Below are 18,462 nucleotides of genomic sequence, written 5' to 3' on the forward strand. Positions count from 1 at the left end.
CTAGAGAAAGAGGGCCACACTCTCCCGAAAACTGACCGGAGCACCGACCAATCATGACCTGCATTCCGCTTTCTCAGGGTCCGCAGGGGGCTTCCGGTTACTAGAACAATCTGCCGGAAGCTCCAAGTCTCAGCTTTTTCCGTCCAGCGCAAAGTCCCCTGCGGGCAGCAAGCGAAGATGTCGTCGCTGCGGGCCCCGGAGGACGGGCAGGGCGACGGCGATCCCGCTGGGGACCTTCGCAGCGTCCTGGTCACCAGCGTGCTCAACCTCGAGCCACTGGACGAGGATCTCTTCAGGTAGCCAGCTGCATCCTGCCCGTCCCCTCGCCCCCGCATTGGGACACTGACTCCTGATTTTGACTGCCGTCACCGCGTAATCCCTGCTCCTAGTCCGCTGGACAAGGATGGGCGCTGCGCGGGATTCATGCTCTGTAAAGGAGAACTTGTCCCTAACAAAGCTGCCCTCTGCCCCGGCTCCCTCCCTCTCCTTGCCAGGTCCGCCCAGCACTACCCCCAAAGAATCCCTAGCAGTCTGGACCGTAGGTAGCCTTCTCATCAGCCTCCCTTGATGAGCCATGTGTCTGGGGAACTCAGCCCAGAAAGGGCGGTGATTTGTCCACGCAGCTGCTCAGGTATAAAACTTACCCGAAGCTCCCTGCATGTTCGCTATCCTTTTCCTCTTACATACCCCTCCCCCCACTATTTGGTGGGGTCTAGTAGCTCATTACTCATTCTGAGTCCTGAGCCATTTTCCCTCCCAATACCACTTAAATTCTTTCAGCAGCTGGGGATTTAACAGTTTTGGTCTCCAAGGCTCCTGCTGCTTTATTGGAAGCAATCTGTTGTTAACTTCCCTTCCCCTACTTGAGGAATTAGAAGTAACTTCCTGGAGGGCTATTTGCAATGCAGCATATGAAAAATGCTAAACTTGGGCTGGGTGGGAAGCTGGAGACCTAAATCCCTGGGCCTTCCACAAGGGTCCCATTTGGGGCAGTCCTGTTTACTACCTCTGAGGCCTTAGTTTTCTCATCTGCACACTGAAGGGGTTAGACTTGAAGTCTGAGGACACTTTGAGATCTAAATCTAGTTCTTGGAAGAACTCGGCTGTCACAGTTGAGGGGTGTAAATGGCAGGCCTTAATGCAGTCCACCCCCAGCTCTCGGGGTTCATCTTGGCCCACTCAAGGTCTTGAGAGACTTCTGTCTTACCCTGGTATGGGCAGTAGAAAAAACTCTGGACTTGGGGGTCAAAGGACCTAGATACTGCCCAGGATCTTAATGGCAATGTTAAGCTCTCTGATCTTGTGCAAGTCACCTTCCCTTTCTGATCTATGTTCTCTAGTGTAAAATAATCAGATTGGTTCATTATCCCAAATCGTAGTCAACAGAAGGGTGGGGCAGTACAGAAGGCCCTGAAGTTGTATATTGTATGCAGAGTGATGTAAGGATATTTGCCTGCGGAAGTGGTCCCCTGCTTTCACCAGATTCTCAAAAGGATCCTAAATCCCAATAAGGTTCAGAGATCCTGCACTAGAAGTTCACTGATCCAGGTAGAATTAGGCACAACCCTCAAGTGTTTCCTGCTTTCCCCCTCTCCCCACAGAGGAAGGCATTACTGGGTGCCCACAACCCAGCGGCTGTTTGGGGGTCAGATCGTGGGCCAGGCTCTGGTGGCTGCAGCCAAGTCTGTGAGTGAAGACGTCCACGTGCACTCCTTGCACTGCTACTTTGTACGGGCAGGTAAACCTCCGCCCCCACTCCTACCTTTGTCCTCAGCTCTGGTGGCCCCGCAGCCACTTCCTGGATTTGAGGGTTGACTGAGGAGAGAGGGAGAGAAGTGGAGGAGTGAGTGAGGGACAGTTGATTGCCTTGGGGGAGTGTAGAGAGGAGCTAGGCCTACGGCCCCCACCCCCGGAAGATCCTTAAACCTCACACCTGCTGAGACTCACTGGGTACTTGTTATCTGGAGGGTAGCGACATAAGGCTTTGTTGCCTAACTGCTCTCTGTGGCTCTTTTGTTCTTCATTATTTGCACACCTTTACCCATTCTTGACACTCTGAATGTTCTGTGCTGGACCCTTATAGGGGAGCTGGCACTGCTGCTAGGAGTTTGGAGGTAGGTAGCTTGGCTTGGAGAAGAGAGCCCTGGGAATCCAGAGACTTCGGGCTTAGTTTCAGCCTTGCGGCTCATTCACCATGCGAGGTGAGGTTGCCTACCCACTCCCGAGGCTCGGTTTGTCCCACCCGAAAAATGGAGGAGGGGCCACACCAAGGGAGGTGATCTACAGATGCTTACAGCCCTGGGATCAAATACAGAATTGGGAGAGTAATCTTTTAAAACTCATGGGCTTTTTTTTTGACAAACATAAAAAACTCCCATTCCTTCCCTGTCTCACTCCTCAGGCAGACACCCCCCGGTTTTAAGAGTCACTATCTTCTGCATAGACCCATCAGCTGAGAATTTATGGAACTTTATGATATGTGATTCCTATTAAAAAAACAATAATGGGTGGTAACTACACTTAAATCATGGGAAGCATTTTGTAACATAATTGTTGAACCACTGTTGTGTGCCTGAAACTAATATAACATTGTATGTCAACTATACTTCAATTAAAAAAAGAAAAAAAAATGGGGTTTCCCCCTTCATTTTACAAATATAAAATAGTTCTAACAGTAAATATAACTTTTCATATACTGCATTTCCATGCCCCTCACTCCCCATCCTTTAATTGTCTGTCCTTCCCTGCCTGTGAAGGGTTTGATTACTTAACTGGGTCAGCACTGCTCTTACCTTTATGCTAATTGGGAGCAAGAGTTCTTTATTTCTCCAATTTGGTTGTAAGCTCCAAAAGTGCTGGGCTTTTTGATGCTTAATCCTTCTAGCCTAGTGAGACAGTTTTATTTTGTGGGGTGGGGTGGGGGCATCACTTGATCCCTCTGAACTGGGTTTTTAAGAAATCTTGTTTCTCAAAGATTTCTGTGAGTCTTTGCAGGTAAAGTATTGAGTACAGGGCATGGCACATTGCTGCTCTTCCATAAACGATAAAAAATTCATTTTTTGACGATGAACTTATGGGAATAATTTAAATGTGCAGGATACAGAGCAGAGCCAAATACATTATCTTGTTTAGTCCTCATAAATAAAAATATTTAGTCCTCATAAATATAATGGGCATTCCTGCCACCATTATACCTTTCAGAAAATGGATTCAAAGAAGTCACGTAGCCAGCTCCCACAGTGCCCAGGCAGGCAGAGCCAGGATCTGAACCTGAGTTTGTGTGTCTCCAAGCTCTATACGCTTTCCTCGTGTGCTTTTCTCCAGGGAGATAATTCTAGACCATGGGAGAGCTGCCATGGTGCCCATCTGAGGCTCTGGGGAAAGGATTCTCTTCCTTGGGAATTCTGCATCTAGGGGTAGCATGGAATGAGCCATCCCCATGCTACTATGTCAAAATAATCATCAATTGTTTGTGTTCCTACCTCCTCCTTGAAAGGCTGCAGGACAGCTTTAAATCGGCCGCTATTATAGTACTATAAAAGTCAAGCGACAGAAGGTTAGTGATAAAGGGATTTGGGGGATATGATTGTGTCAAAAAAACAAAGTCGTATTGTTAAGTCATGACTTAACATATGGTAAGTTATATTGTTGCAGTTTTGTACACAAACTAGTTCTGAGCTTCCTGGTAGCAAGGTAAAAAGGGAAGCTTTCTTACCAGTTTGTGATGTGACCTTATACACAGTACACCAAATATAACCAATAATGATGTTCTAATATTTTGAAGTAAAAGATGCTGGGGGTGGGGTGGGGGCGGGGCCGGGTGTTGCTCTTGGCCATTCATCATATCAATTCTTTATGTAAAAGCCCAGGATAGAATGTTAGTTTGTTTTTGTTTTGAAGTATTTCTCTACTGACAGGTAGAAGAATGTGGTATGGGAGTCATCTGACTTAGTATATGATATAGGTTTAGAGCTTGGAGAATGTAAAGCAAGAGTCAGCAAACATTATAAAGGGGCAGATAGTAAATATTTTAGGTTTTGAAAACAAAAACAACAAAATATGTAAAGACATGGGCTTGGCTGTGTTCCAAAAAATGTTATTTAGGGCATCAGTTTCCTCATCTATTCAATGAGGATAAAACCCACTTTGCGTAGTTATTATGATACCCACAGGACAAACATAATCTTGTTACAGATGTTGCCTGGCTTCCAGAACCCCTTCATAACTGTTAGCTCCCATCCTTCGATAGCCTCCAGGACCTACCTGCTCTGTTCTAATAACCATGACCAAGAACAGATGCGGAACTCAGTCACCCTGAAAGGAAAATCCCTAGTAACTGAAAGTACTGCATCGTGGCCATACCCCAAGGATTTTGTTAGGGTTGGTTGGGAAGGGAGGCTTCCTTCCTAGCCCTTGAGACATGTAGCTCTCCAGTGTCTGGACTCCTGGGATGCCCTTCTCAAAGGCCTTCGACTTTGTGCAGCCCCGTTCTGATAAAAATGCTCCTTAGCGATGCCAGATACCAGACCACTAAGCAAATAACCTGGCTGCAAACAGTGGTGTTCGTTGCTATTGAGGGAGCCTCCAGTGCTGGTTGGCTCCCCATTTGGATCAGGGTGGAGGAAGCAACACTTCTTGAGACCTGTTTCTTTTGTCCAAAACTTGAAAATTATCCCCCAGATGTCTCACTGACTAGATGTCAAGGTTTTCTCCACAGTTGGCTTGACTCAGAGAGGCAGTGAAGGACTTCAGGGACGTGAAGGAGACTGTCTCCTCCTAAAAAGCCTCCCGACCTGGTTGTTGAGGGCTTATGGTCCTCCACCCGGAGCCAGTGCACTGGGAGCACAGACACCTGAAGATGACTGCTGTTTGCATCAAGGATGAAGAGATGGCAGGCTTTTCTTCAGGGGGAATACATGTTCAGAGAATGGCCAGACCAGATATAAAAACACTATGATCCACAGCCGGTAGTGACCAACCCAGGAAGCCAACCTACTACTGTCTACGATAGTCAGCCTTGTAGGAAGTCAGACCTCTATCTCTAGCAGCTAGTCCAGGAAGCCAAATCAAGTCCCTCTAGTAATCTGCCCCAAACAGCCAGGACTTGATTGATAACTGACAGCTTCCTTAATTTTTGCCCTTGCTTCCAACTTAGGACCAATGAGGGAAAGCCAAATATGCCCCCTCAACCAATCATCTAGGATGCCCTGCTTCTAGTTAGCCGACAGCTTGCCTGTGCCAACAGCCTTCAGTCAGGGAATACCCGAAACCTCTTTTTCCACTGCAGAGCTTTCCCGTTCCTCCGCCTGTCAAGCTAAGTGATGGTGGCTGACCCCCTTGCTACTGTACTAAACTCTGAATAAATAGCCTTTACTTGTTCTCAAAAAAACAACAGACAAGAAAAACCAAAACCAAGAAAGAAGACAGGTGGCAGGCCAGATCTGTTGACCCTTGATCTAGAAAAATGGTACTGGACTCATGACATGATCTCAGTCACAGAAGGAACAAGACAAAAGCTGGGAGTATTTATTTTAATTAATAAACACAGAGCACTTAATATGGGCCAGATATTCTAAACAGATCACAACTATGAACTAATTTTTCATTAAAATCCTGGGAGGTATGAACATTGTGGTAATTCCCCCATCTACAGATGGGTAAACTGCCTCCCAGAGATGTTAAATGACTTCCCCAAGGTCACACAGCTTGGTGAGTTGGCACAGCCAGGATTTAAAGGCAGAGAATCTGGCCAAGTCCCTTCAGTTCTGTTGACGGGAGTTACACCTGCACTGGGAGTATCTCGATGACAGGGTCTGGTGGTGTCTATGCCCAGAACGTGGGCCTTCACAGCCTTACTAGCTACCGAGCAGAAAAGGAATGGAGAACGAGTAGCCGGGGTGCCTGTCCAGCCATTGTGATGATGACCCAGCCTATGTGGCTTACCATGTACCTTGTGCCCACCGCAGGCGATCCAAAGGTGCCTGTGTTGTACCAGGTGGAGCGAACGCGAACAGGGGCGAGCTTCTCGGTGCGCTCTGTGAAGGCTGTGCAACATGGCAAGCCCATCTTCATCTTCCAGGCCTCCTTCCAGCAGACACAGCCCAGCCCCGTGCAGCACCAGTTCTCCATGCCCACAGTGCCCCTGCCAGAAGAGCTGCTTGACCGCGAGGCCCTCATTGACCAGTATTTAAGGTGAGAGACCCAGAGGCTCCAGGACAGTGTTGTGTACCTGAAGGCAGCAGCGTAGCCCTGTAGCAGGGACCCTCACTGCTGCCAGCCTGTACCTCCTCGGGGGCTGGATCGGGGTGAGCCTGAAGGAGAGGGGGTCACTCAGAAAGGAACAGGCAGAAGAGTGGGAGAGCTTAAGAGTGAAAAAGGTTTCAGGAGTCTTGATTGTCAGTTGCAGTCAGTGGGTCCTGGAATCCTTTAGTAGATCTAGACCAGCATTTTAAAAATACACACTAGAAAAGAAGATATTGGAGTATATTGTATGTAGTAAAGGTAAGGATACTTTTGTAAAACTTTATTTCCAGTTGTGTGTGTACTGCGGTTCATGACGTAGAATATACTTATGATTCAACCTGTTCAGGTGCTGTTACAGCTTAACTGGTTATTCAAATACTGAAATCCTCCCATAACTACTTGGTAAATACTCACCTCCCATTCTCTGAGCGACCTCCTCCTCCTTCAGGCTCACCCACCGTCCCGCAGGCTTGCAGTTAACGCCTGGTGGCAGTGAGGGTCCCTGCTGCAGAGCTGTGGACCTGTTGCCTTCACCTTAGTGTGTGTTAAGTATTTTGAATACCGCTTAGTAAAATACAGTCCTTACTTGGATCACAGTCAATGAAGTGGAAAAATGTTTGAGGCCAGGGAAAGAGCCCTCTGGGTTCCAACACAGGCCAGACAAGGATTCTGGGCAGGGCTGTGCTTCTGTTAGTGCTCACCTGCTGTGTGACTCTGCCCAACTCCCCAGCCTCTGAGAACTTGTTTCTTTGTCTAAAAAATAGGGTGGTCATTTCTGCCCTGCCTTCTTCAGAGCTGTATCGTGAGGAGAGCTCCTCTGTCTTGCCTTGCATACCCGAGAGGCAGAGTTTGATGGGATGGATGTAGGTGTGAGCCTGGGAAAGGCCTGGGTTCAAATCTTGATTCTGTCTTTGTTAGCTGTGGGAGTTTGAACAAGTTGCTTTCCCACTCTGGGCCTGTGCTCTCAGTTATAATTCCTATCTCATATGGCTGCTGTGAAGATTAAGTGAGTAAGAGATAAGGCACTTAGTGGGTGCTCATCGATTATAGTTATACTACCATTGACAGAGAGGAAGAAGTAAAGAACCTGTGTAGTCCAAGCTCAAAAACATTTGCTGAAATGAGAGGACATTGTCCTTAAAGGTCCATAAATCTAGAGCTGTGCTATCCCTAGGTGGCTACATTAACTTAATTAACATTAGATAGGATGAACAATTCTATTTTTGTCTTACCAACCACATTTCAAGCACTCAGTAGCCACATGTGGCTAGTGGCCTCCATCATGGACAATGCAGCTGCAGAACGTTCCATCATCAGAGAAGGTTCTGTGTGGGACAGTAATGGCAATTAGGGAAGAAAAGGGCAATACTCGGGAAGAGCACTATGGGTGGCTGTTACATGGCAAAGGGGCTTTTCGGGAAATGAGCTCTTGCCCCTGTGGACAGTGTTCCCAGTTGCTCAGGGTTAGGTAACTCAGTCCAAGTTGGACAGCTTGATTCCCGAAAGCTTGGAATAGGCAGGTGGCTAAGAGCATGGACTTTGCAGCCAGACTGCCTGGGTCCAGTTCCTGCCTACTGCATTTCCTGAGCAAGCTACTTGAACTGTATGGGTTTATTTAGTCAATCAGCTGGGGGTAATGATATTACTGTCTCTCAGGGTATGTGAAATGCTTCGCAACAGTGCATATTATCATGTACACCTTAGTACTATGATGTGTCGACTTTATATGCTTATCTTCTCCACAATTCTTATGAGGTAGGTTACTGTCATTATCCACATTTTGTAGATGGGAAAATAGGCTCAGAGAGATAACTATCTTGCACAAGGCCACATCGCTGTTAAGTGGCAAAGAAGGGATTTAAACATTGCCCTATCCTGCCTGCCAGAGGGGATAAGCCAGGAGTCCCTGTGGAGGAGTGGGGGAGTGGTCAGAAGAGGCAGCTCAGAGGAGAGGCTCCCCCTCTTCCTGGGTCTCTCCCAGTTCCTCTCCCCTGTACTTCCAGGAACCCTGAACTCCAAGAGAAGTACCGTGTGGGGCTGAACCGAATTGCTGCCCAGGAGGTACCCATTGAGATCAAGATGGTAAACCCACCCACCCTGAGCCAGCTGCAGAACATGGAGCCCAAACAGATGTTCTGGGTGCGAGCCCGGGGCTATATTGGTAAGAGGAGCATATGGACTGGAAGAAAACACTCTGCAGGGGTCTAGGCCTGCACATCATTTGATCTATGCAGCCTTGAGCATGTTACTTCCCCTCTCTGGGCCCCTGTCCTTATCTGCGTGACAGGGAAGATGCCTCAGCTTCTCACCAGGGCCAGCTCAGCTCATGGGGATGATGGGAGGTGATTATAATCCTCATGTAGGCCCTTTCTGGGGAAGGCAAGGCACCTTGCTGGGATTCTTATCCAGGTCCACTGCTAACCATAAGGTGCCTTTGTGCAAACTGGAAAAAGATGTCCCTTCTAGGGCCGAGTGGGAGACCTGGGGAGTGAAGACTAGATTTCAGATCTCACTTGCCCTGCCCTCTGCCCATCCCTTCCTGTCTTACCCATACAGACAGACACACACACACGCACGCGCGCATGCACGTGCCAGGTATTCTTACGCACTGAACACTACACACCTGTGCATGGCAGCCCCTCTCTCCCCCACCTCCCTGCAGGTCCTGAGCTGTTAAGCCCAGGTGCCCAGGGCTGACGGGGCTGGAACCTGTTGCAGGGGAGGGCGACATCAAGATGCATTGCTGCGTGGCTGCCTACATCTCGGACTATGCCTTCCTGGGCATAGCACTGCTGCCCCATCAGTGGCAGCACCAGGTGCGCTTCATGGTCTCCCTGGACCATTCCATGTGGTTCCATGCCCCTTTCCGAGCCGACCACTGGATGCTGTATGAGTGCGAGAGCCCCTGGGCTGGTGAGTGTGGGGCTGTGTGGGCCAAGGGCACTGCCGTGGGGTGGCAAGGAGCCTGCTTTCTGGGGTGATGCTGCCCTGACGCATCCCGTCAGGCACTGCGCATGTCACTTCCTCTCCTGTCCCCCTAGGCTTTCGCATCTGCGTCTTCAGAATGACAGGATGAGGCTCCAGGACAGGATACCTGCTCAGCTCTTAATTTCTGTAACATACTAAGAATATGATTCAGTTTATCAGAGACCCAGCTCTAGTCCTAGAATTCCTTCATATTCTCTGTATGATCTTCGGCAAGTCCGTTGCTTCTCTGAGCCTCAGTTTCCCCATCTGAACAAATGAGGTCAGCATTAGAGCAGCGGTTTCTAAATCTGGTGGCCCATCAGACTGCCATTTGGGGGAGCATTTTCAAAACAGATTCTCAGATTCCACACCTAAGATTCTGACTCAGCAGTTAGATGAGGTGCAGGAAACCATTATTTTTAAGAAGCTCCCTAAGTGATTCTGGTGATGAATCTGGTGGCAGGGGTAGGGTCAGAGCACTCAACAGTCTCTGAGGGCCGCACCACGTGCACACTCCTTGTAGGCAGTGGACAGGAATCTAGACACATCCATCAGTGTCTAGTCTCAGAGCCCTGGGTTCCTTTCCAAGGAAATACTTTTATATGAAGAAGAGCCTTGCTTTGTAAAACAGGGACAACACGTAAGGGAAGGGGTACTTCTCAAGTAGCAATAGCATCATAATACAGAATCAACAACTTTGAAGTTAAGGATGAGGCCGGACCCAGGTGTCCTAAGGCCAAGTTTCTGAGCCTCTAGGCTTCAGCCATGTGGAAAAAGGGGCAAGGCCCACTTCATCTGTCTGCTGTGAGATCTAAGTAAGCTCTGCTCTTGTAAGGGGAATCAGCAGTTCCCTTCATAAACTGTAAACTCAGGCCCAAGGCCTAACAAGGCGGAGAGTCTCTGGGTGGGGAGGGAATGGTGGCCAGACCTCATGGCCCCAGGTCCTCCCCATCCCACCTTGAAGCCCCTTCTTCCTGGTGGAGGTGGGAGTTTTTCATGAATTGCCAGCCTGGAGGGCCTAATTTGATTTATTATAAAGGGAACTGATGGGTTTCCTAACAGAAGTGGCCAGAGGTGGGGCAGATCTGCTTGGCCAAGCTGACTGTTCTCAGGACTCCCACCATGATCTTTTTGAGGAAGCCAGTAGATGTATGAAAGTGCTTTTAAACTGTTACATGGAATTCCCATGGGAGGAATTGCCCCCAGTGACTGACCATAACAGGAACATAAAGGAGCACTTGGAGATTGGGAGTGACCTCAGTACTCAGCATGCCCTTGGATGGGGCAGCCCGACCTGGGTTGCTCCCTTTCTGCGAAGCTTGTTTGGCTGTGCTGAAGGAGAAAGCAGCTGTTCTCACCCTTCTCACCCACAGGTGGCTGCCGGGGGCTGGTCCACGGGCGGCTGTGGCGTCAGGACGGGGTCCTGGCCGTGACCTGTGCTCAGGAGGGCGTGATCCGAGTGAAGCCCCAGGCCTCAAACAACAAGCTGTAGCCAGAGGTACGAGCTTGGCCTGGGACTTCAGGGATCCCCCTTCCTCCCCCAACTCCTGAGGCAGGAGTTATAATCAAGGCTGGGCCTTCTGTCCCTCATATCCAATAAAGAGACTGATAGCGCTGGAGCTGCGGGCCTTTAATTCCCCTGGGCCAGAACTGCAGCCCTCTCTCCAGCCATCAACTCCAGGACTCCAGAGGGTGAGTCCCTGGCCTTTCAGCCAGGCTGCCTTGCTGGCTTGGAGGCCCACAGAAAAGGTAGCATTGACCCTGACCTGGAGCATTGCCCCCAGGTACTCAGAAGCTAGAGATGCTGCATCAGATTTGCTCCCTGCACCATCCCAGGCAACCCCAGCCAAAGCTTGTCCTGAGTCCAGCTCAACAGAAACAGCATATTTCCTCCATCTGCTACAAATTCTCTATGAAACTTCTAGAGGTTCCCAGCACACCCCATAGCCTCCCAGCTGCTGTCCGTGCCCTCACTGTGCTTCCCCGCCCTGAACCTGGGGCAGTGCCTCTCCCCACAGTGGCCTTAAGTCTAGGCAAGGTTAGTTCAGCACCTCCTTGATGAGCAACTCTTTGAGACTAGGAGGTGGCGTAGGGGTCAGGCCTGCTTCCTGCAGGGTCTGGAGCCGGGCCTCTGACTGGCGTTTGTCCAGGCCCAGACGCCAGGAGAGCCGCACATGGGCCTCCAGAAAGGGTGCCAACAAAGGGTGGGGGCTTTTGTCCCCCAGCAGTTGCAGGGCCTTCTCACAGCATGCCCGGGCCTCCCCAGGGTCCTCCAGCTCCTGGTGGCACACAGCCAGCCCAGCCAGCGTCAGCAGAGGGCGGTCTGGGCCCAAGGGGGTGCCCAGCTGGGCCTGCAGCTGCCAGGCATTGGCCCAGAGCACCAGAGCCTCGCGATAGAGGCCAGTGCAGGTGAGGCTCTGTGCCCGCTGCAGCTCAGGCAGCACGAAGAAGTCCTGCAAGTCTGGGGCATGGCGCAGCTCAGGCACTGCCTGTAGGTGGCCCAAAAACTGCTCGAAGGCCCGGCTGCGGCGGGCAATGGTCTCTGCAGTAAAATTCCGGCGTAGGCGCTTACGAGGGAAGGCAATGGCGGCCATGGGGCCCCGGAACTGCCGCTGCAGGTTTCGGTGCAACCGTTCAAAGTCTGAGTAGCGGCGAGAGATCTGGGCTGGCTGGTGATCTGATGGCCCTGGACCCATCACGGCGAGGGTGTAGAGCTGCATGGAGGGTGTGGGTCAGGGTTGGTTCAAGTTACCCATGGCCCACTTCCCTCCCCACACCCACATTTGAAGCTCTGTTCCCCCACCTCTTCCCTTCACCCCTGAGACTGTGCCCAGGAGCTGCTGTGGGAGCTGCTGGGCAGCTGCTAGAGACCCCAGTCCCATCTTACCTGAGGCTCGTCTGAAATGACCCAGGCCCAAGGCAGCACAGGGAGAGAAAGACAGAGATGAGCTTCAGTACCTGGAGCTGCTATCCTTTTCCCCCTTCCAGGGGGTACTCCCCTGGGCAGTAAGCTCTTCTGATAGCCCCTCTGGGAAACCAGGGGTGAGCTGAAACCCAGGCTGACTCCTTGGGCCTCTGAGCCAACCTTCAGGACCAGCTTGGAGCTTTTGTTCTACTCTGGACAGAGCCCCCACCCTTAGCCAGGTTATTCCACAGGAAACCTGGAGGAGTCTTCAGACAGCCGGCAGTGCTCACTGTGAAAAGTACACGGGACTCAGAATCAGGTTCTAACCCCAAGTCAGCTATTTCCTCACCATGTGATGTCAGACCCCCTCTTGGGTCTGCTTTGTTCTTCAGTGAATGAAGCCTTGGCCCAGGTCAGTGTTTACTCAGGTGTGGGACATGTACAAATGTTGGTCCTGGGATTTTAGGTGGTATGTACTAGAGTAAACAAATAAGAGAGAGGAGGTGACTGCCCCTGCCTCCCTCCCCTTAATTTTCTTTGAATCTTTCTGAATACAAATTGAGAAGCTCCTGGTTTGGTTTTGAAAGTGCACTTCTCCAACACTTCTCAGCTCCATTTTTAGAAAAAAGCCAGAAAATGAAATCTCAGATCACGGCCTTTATGTAATAGCATCCAGGCAGGGTTTAATTGAGACCGTTTCATTTTCACTGCTTTTATTTTTATGGTTATCTTTATGGCTAGTGAGGCTTTCTGTATACAGTAGTGCTATAAAATTGCCTTTTAAATGTAAATTTAAGGGAAAAAAAGGTTTACTTAAAGAAAAATACTAAGCAAAGAATGATACAAGTAGCATTTAGCTACAACAAGAATCATGAAGGTGGTACCCCAATGACTGGTGTTTGGGAAACACAACAGAATGACCACAAAGCGTCTTCCCTCACGTCTGAGAGACTATATGGATTAATCTATAATAATGCTGAGTCAACAGGCTTAAAAGGGGGATTAGCAAGTGTTAGATGCTAAAGGCATATTAACACCAAATCCAGATTTTTTTCTTGAGTTCTGTGAAATTGCCAATGTTATATATAGACACCTCTGGTTAAGTTTGCTTTCTTTATCGGCACAAAGATTGCACAGTGCACATCAGTATTAAGGTTTAAAAGTTTAACCATAAAGAAACTTAATTTCACTCTCATTCAGCTCTGCATTCCCAAAGAGCATTGACTGCAATATCTTTTCTTGTTTTAAGGCACATTTATTAACATTAGAGGAAAACAGTTTTCTGCCCAACGCACTTCAGGGACACTGGTCTGTAACAAACCTATATAGTCATCTGGTTTTTATTTTTTACTTTTTTGGCAAAAAAAAATTTTATATCCATTATCTCTCGTCCTTGTTATGTCTCCTCGAGATGGGTAATGACAGGAGCTCCATTAAGTGAGCAGCTGTCCCATGCTGAGTGCTGTGCTGAGTAATTTACAGTCTCCCCCATTCACTTAATCATCCCAACAGCAGTGCAAGGAAGGTATCCTTTCCTCTCTCTGCCTGACAGCAGAGGAAGTGGGCTCAAAGAGGAGGCAAAGGGTTCCAAGGCTTATGCTAGGTCACAGGCTGGTGAACGGCCCAGGTGAGATTCAAACCCAGGCCGACCTGATTCCAAACCCTGTGCTCTTAACCACCAGGAGTTAAATCGGGATTTAGGGTCCCCATTGGACAAAGGAGGTGCTTTGTTTCCCCAGACACAGGCCAGGGCACACTTGGCCATCCTACTCTATCTTGTCATTCTCTTCAGATAAAGACTCACATTCCTTATTTCTCAGCTGCAACTTGATAACTGATGCTTGGGACCCCCTTCCTGTGCCTGACACCGAGCCAGAACTTCTGCATTTAAGACTTGCTCGTTGGAGTCAGTCCCTGCTCAAATTGAAGCAGTCACCCCATGGGTGTGGCCCTTGTTTACTAACAGCAGCAGAAAGGAGTGGAGAGGTCCAGATGTGGGACAGGGCTCCAGGCCCCTTCTGCTGAGTCAGAGATGGAGGAGGGTGATGAGAGCAGAGAGCACACCTGCCTCTCAGGACCTCAGTGACGTCCTTCTTTACATCAGTGTCTCCAGGCCCTCCCCCACACTGCCCTTTACCCCAACCCCCTAAATCTAGCCCTTAAGGACAAGATTATTCTATACAGGGTGGGTGCTCAAGAATTGATACACGTAAGTTGTAAGGTCACAACAGGCCCCAGATCCCAGGCATTTTCCATCCAAAGTTAAGTAAACATTATAGAACTACCATTTTATGGAGACCTTCATAATGCTGCCACAATGCTAAGGGCTTTCTGAACACTGTCTCATTTAATTCAGCAATCCTCTGCATTAGCCCTGTTGCTCAGAGGAAACCAGGTCATCAAGGTTATACACGCACCTAAAGTCAAACAGCTGGAAGTAAGGGATCTGAATCAAGGTCTGGCTCCAAAACCCATATTTTTAACCACTAACTGATGCAACTTGGGTTCACGTCTGACCCAGATAATATTCTTTCTTGAGTATCTTTATCTTACTACAATTTGCAAAACCCTGGGTAGGGTGGGGCACACACACACCAGTTCTCTTAATCTCAAAACCAGTATAGGAGGAAGTCCATAATCCCTCAGAAAAACTAAGACATTTGCCTGAGAACTTGTTTAAGCTCTGTCCCCTTTTTGGCCTCTGTTTCCTCATCTGTAAAATGGGGCAGCCATTTATAATTACACAGTCAGATCCTGCCCCCCAGCCTCCCAGGAAATTGGGAGTCTACCCTACTTTTTATTAGACTTCCGGACTGTTCACAGCCCAGAGGTGCCTGGACCCTCACTCACCACGTACTTGGAGGGTGGGTCCTTGACCACGTTGGCGCTGGTCACCTCGAAGAGCAGCCGCTGGGGTACCAGGGTGTACCGGGACTTCTTCCAGAAATCCTGCAACTGCCGGGTCAGGAGCTGACTGCCCCGCTGCCCATCGGGTGGAGGGCTCCGTTCTGCATGAACCGAAGACCAGTTACCTCAGCGGGCTTGGGGCTGGGATGGACATAAACCATGCGCCATGACCTCATTTATCCTCCCAACAGGTGACAGGTTTATCCCCATTTCACACAAATGTAAACTGGGGGGCCGGAGAGGGCCAAACAGGGTGCCTAGCAGACAGTGGGCTCTAAACTCCACCCCTAGAACATCCCTGCCACATGGTTACCGTTTGTATCCCAGGTCCCTGACATTTAGGGCCTGCAGCAGCCCTGAGATGGGCGTGATTTGACCCAAGGATAAACGACGCAGAGGTGGTGAGTCCCTCAAGGTCACACCGCCGAGGGGCGGCTGGGGCACTTAGGTGGCTGAGTTCGGGCCGGGAGGGCCGGATGCCCTCGGGAACGCGGCTGGGCGGAGGCCTAGTCCTGCCCCGGGCTTCTCGCCGCCGACCTCCCGCACTCGCCTGCGTCCTCTCCCGACGCTCCGTCACCGGGGGAGAGCGGGTCGGGGGCGACCTCCTCGTCGCCCTCGTCGTCCTCGTCCTCGGCACTGGTGAAGCTGAGGGTGCCGCTGAGGCGGGAGGACAGGCCCTCGGCGTCGTCGTCCCCCAGCTCCGAGCTCTCCGGGAACTGCTCGGCTTCGGGGCCGGCCGCCGCCTCCCCGGGGCTGTCGCCGGCCAGGGCGTGCCGCAGCCGGTGCAAAAGCCGCGAGGCCATGGCACCCCGTGGGGAGCGCGCGGCACCGGATCGGGTAGGCAGGGGAGGGAGACCCGGGCCCCGGGCGGGGAGGGGCCCGGGCCGGGGGAGGGAGGGGCGCCGCGGAGGCCCCGCCCCTGCCCGCTGGGGGGTCCTGCGCGCCCGGGGCCCGGCCCGCGTCGCCCTCCCTTCACCCGCGCAGATTAGTCCCGATGCCTTCCCGGGAAGGGCCCGGGCCCCTCTCCACGTCTCTTTATCCCCCTGGCGCGTCCCCACCTCCTGCGTCCCGTGGGGCACTCGGGAGCGTGCCGCCGCCTAGGGGTCCCGATGCAGCCCCCGGCGGCTTACAGAGGCCGGCCGGACTCCGCCCGGCCCAGGCCGCTCCGAGCGCCGTTCCGGCCCCTTCCTGCCGCCGCCCCGCCTCCGGCCCCGCCTGCTCCCTGGAGTCGCCCGGGAATCCTGGGCCCTTCGCTGCAGGACGGATTTGGGAATCCTGGATAGGCCTGGGCCAGCCCCAGGCCTCCTGCGGGGTGGTCCCCAATCGGAGGGCCTCATACCCTCCTTGAAACCTCCTTCCTCTCCCGGAGACCCAGCTGGGCCATCCCCCAATTTCCACCCAGCGCTCCTAACTTTCTGAAGTCATTATGCAACAGTAGGAAGTTCATCTCTCGCTCCAGTGAGGAAACTGAGGCCAAGAGAAGACACCTGGTCCGAGTTGGAATCCGACCTCGCTAAGCCTAGGTTTTCTCATATCTAAAACAGGAACAGTTAATACCAGTACTAATTTTGCTGCTCTTGTGAGGACCCTGGTGCAGTGCCTGGCACAGAGCAAGGACTGACAAAATGACCAGTTATATAATGATTATTGTTTTTACAGTGTTCACAAATCTCATTTGAGCTTCACACAAAGAAAGTAGGCAAACAGGGGAAGAGGTTTGAGTGTAGGGCCTTGCAGCCCAGGTCTCCTGAGTTCCACATCCCCTTCTTTCCCATGCAGGGCCTGGTAATCTCAGTAACTCCTCTGCAGGGCTTTTATCTTTTATCCGGAGGGTAGCAGTAGGTCAGGAAGAATTTATTGTCACTTCCTATCAGAAGGCCTAGATACCAGTCCCTAGCAGGGCAGATACTGTTGGTTATATAAAAAAATCTCTCTAAATGTGGTTTCTACCCTTCATGAATGGCACAGGATAGAGGGATAGTGGGGGTGAGGGGGGGTGGAGTTTTGAATGGAAAAGACTCCCTGACCTCCCTGTGTGCAGAAAGGGCAGGACTCATTTCTTGAGTTCCACTGTGTCCTACATCCTGTTCTAGGCACTTTATATAGGTCACATCTCAACTCTACAACGTCCTGGGGAGGAGGCTGTTATTAGACAATAACAGTCCACTTCCAAGATGAAGAAACTGAGGCAAATTGATTTTCCCAAAATATACAGCTAGGAAATAGGGGAGCTGGGATTGAAGGCCAAGTCTGTATAATTTCAAAGCTCTAACCCACTCTTCATTCATCTTATAGGCAGGGTGTTAGGGCAAAAAAGACATACTTCATTCATTCAACACTCAACAAATATTGGCTGAATATTAACTTGTGCTTTGGCATAGGCCTCGCAAGTCTGCGTACAAAGCAGGTGTTCATAAAACTATGTGTTGTCAGAAATCTGGTCTAGCACTTCCATTTTACAGATTGGTAGTCTGAGGCTAAGTGAGGGGAAGGGGCTTACCTGGGGTCATATAAACAGGGCCAGAACTAGATCTGACATCTTGTATTTTCCACTACTGTTAGACTGTGTGGATATCTCCCTATAGCCCTCTGGGAGATGGTCATCAGACTGCTGGTATACATTCAGAAACAGGAAGCTCATTACCTTGTGAGGCTTTGCATTCCCATTATTCTACTGTGACTATTAGGGAGTTCTTCCTTATATCAAACCATATGCCATAGTTCAGTTGTTCTTATAAGAACACAGTATTTATTGAACACTTGCTAAGTGTCAGGTGGTGGGTGCTGGGGAATGCAATGGTGAACAGGTAGCAGTGTCTGGTCAGGAACTCAGAACAGGTTGTGATCATGTGGTATGCTTAGTGCTGCAACTGAAAAAACTACTGGAGACCACCTTGAACTCCTTTGGCCTTGGTGTAGGGGAGGAGGCATCCCAGAGGAAGTGATGTTAAAGCTGAGAAAGATGATAGGGAAGTAGGCAGGTGATGGGAGTTACTGGCAGAATAAACAGCATGTGCAAAGGCCTGGAAGCTATAATGGTGGTGTCTAGAGTTGTATTTTAGTCTGATCAGAGCAGATCAGCATGCAAGATAGGGAGGGAAAAAGAGTGAGAATGGAGTAAGTTTGGACCTTTTTTATTAATGAGCAAATGATTGCTGAGGGTCCCATTCTCTGTGTTCCAAAGGGATCAAGAGGTTCTAGTGTTGTGTTCAAATGGGAATCCCCTGGGTGTTGTCGCCCCTTAGCCCTCTGCCTGACTGGGGGAGGCCTTATTTAGCCTGGCCTCACTCGGATGAGCTTTTCTTGGGAATGTCTAAATATAGAGGAAGACAGCAAGCAGCCCAGTTGCCACTGTCCCTCTGCCTTCCTTGGTGTCCAGCCCCTGTCCACTGGCCCCAGGCTCAGCACTTAGTGACCGCAGTGCTCTTTCTGTTAACTTA

At 50.5% G+C, this 18,462-nt stretch overlaps 2 protein-coding genes across 4 annotated transcripts; one reads left to right on the plus strand and one right to left on the minus strand.

The window, feature by feature from the left end:
* The first annotated feature begins 94 nt into the window (after positions 1-94).
* Positions 95-10,829, plus strand: ACOT8 (acyl-CoA thioesterase 8). Of its 3 annotated transcripts, none has more exons than XM_017653442.3 (6): positions 95-296; positions 1,602-1,738; positions 5,967-6,192; positions 8,247-8,404; positions 8,962-9,156; positions 10,584-10,829. In XM_017653442.3, the coding sequence occupies exons 1-6, from the start codon at positions 178-180 to the stop codon at positions 10,700-10,702; spliced, it is 954 nt and encodes a 317-aa protein (XP_017508931.2). In that variant the 5' UTR covers positions 95-177; the 3' UTR covers positions 10,703-10,829. The 3 variants fall into 3 exon arrangements, with proteins under 3 accessions (XP_017508931.2, XP_017508932.2, XP_017508933.2); XM_017653443.3 differs by having other exon boundaries at positions 8,962-9,059; XM_017653444.3 differs by lacking the exon at positions 8,962-9,156.
* SNX21 (sorting nexin family member 21) lies at positions 10,822-16,110 on the minus strand. Its single transcript, XM_017653388.3, has 3 exons — positions 15,573-16,110; positions 14,966-15,123; positions 10,822-11,924 (listed from the first exon to the last, which is right to left on the minus strand). Exons 1-3 carry the CDS (start codon positions 15,823-15,825, stop codon positions 11,250-11,252), a joined length of 1,086 nt encoding a protein of 361 aa, XP_017508877.2. The 5' UTR covers positions 15,826-16,110; the 3' UTR covers positions 10,822-11,249.
* Between the last annotated feature and the right edge of the window lie 2,352 nt (positions 16,111-18,462).

This window comes from Manis javanica, chromosome 5 (assembly GCF_040802235.1).
Source record: "Manis javanica isolate MJ-LG chromosome 5, MJ_LKY, whole genome shotgun sequence".
NCBI lineage: Eukaryota > Metazoa > Chordata > Mammalia > Pholidota > Manidae > Manis > Manis javanica.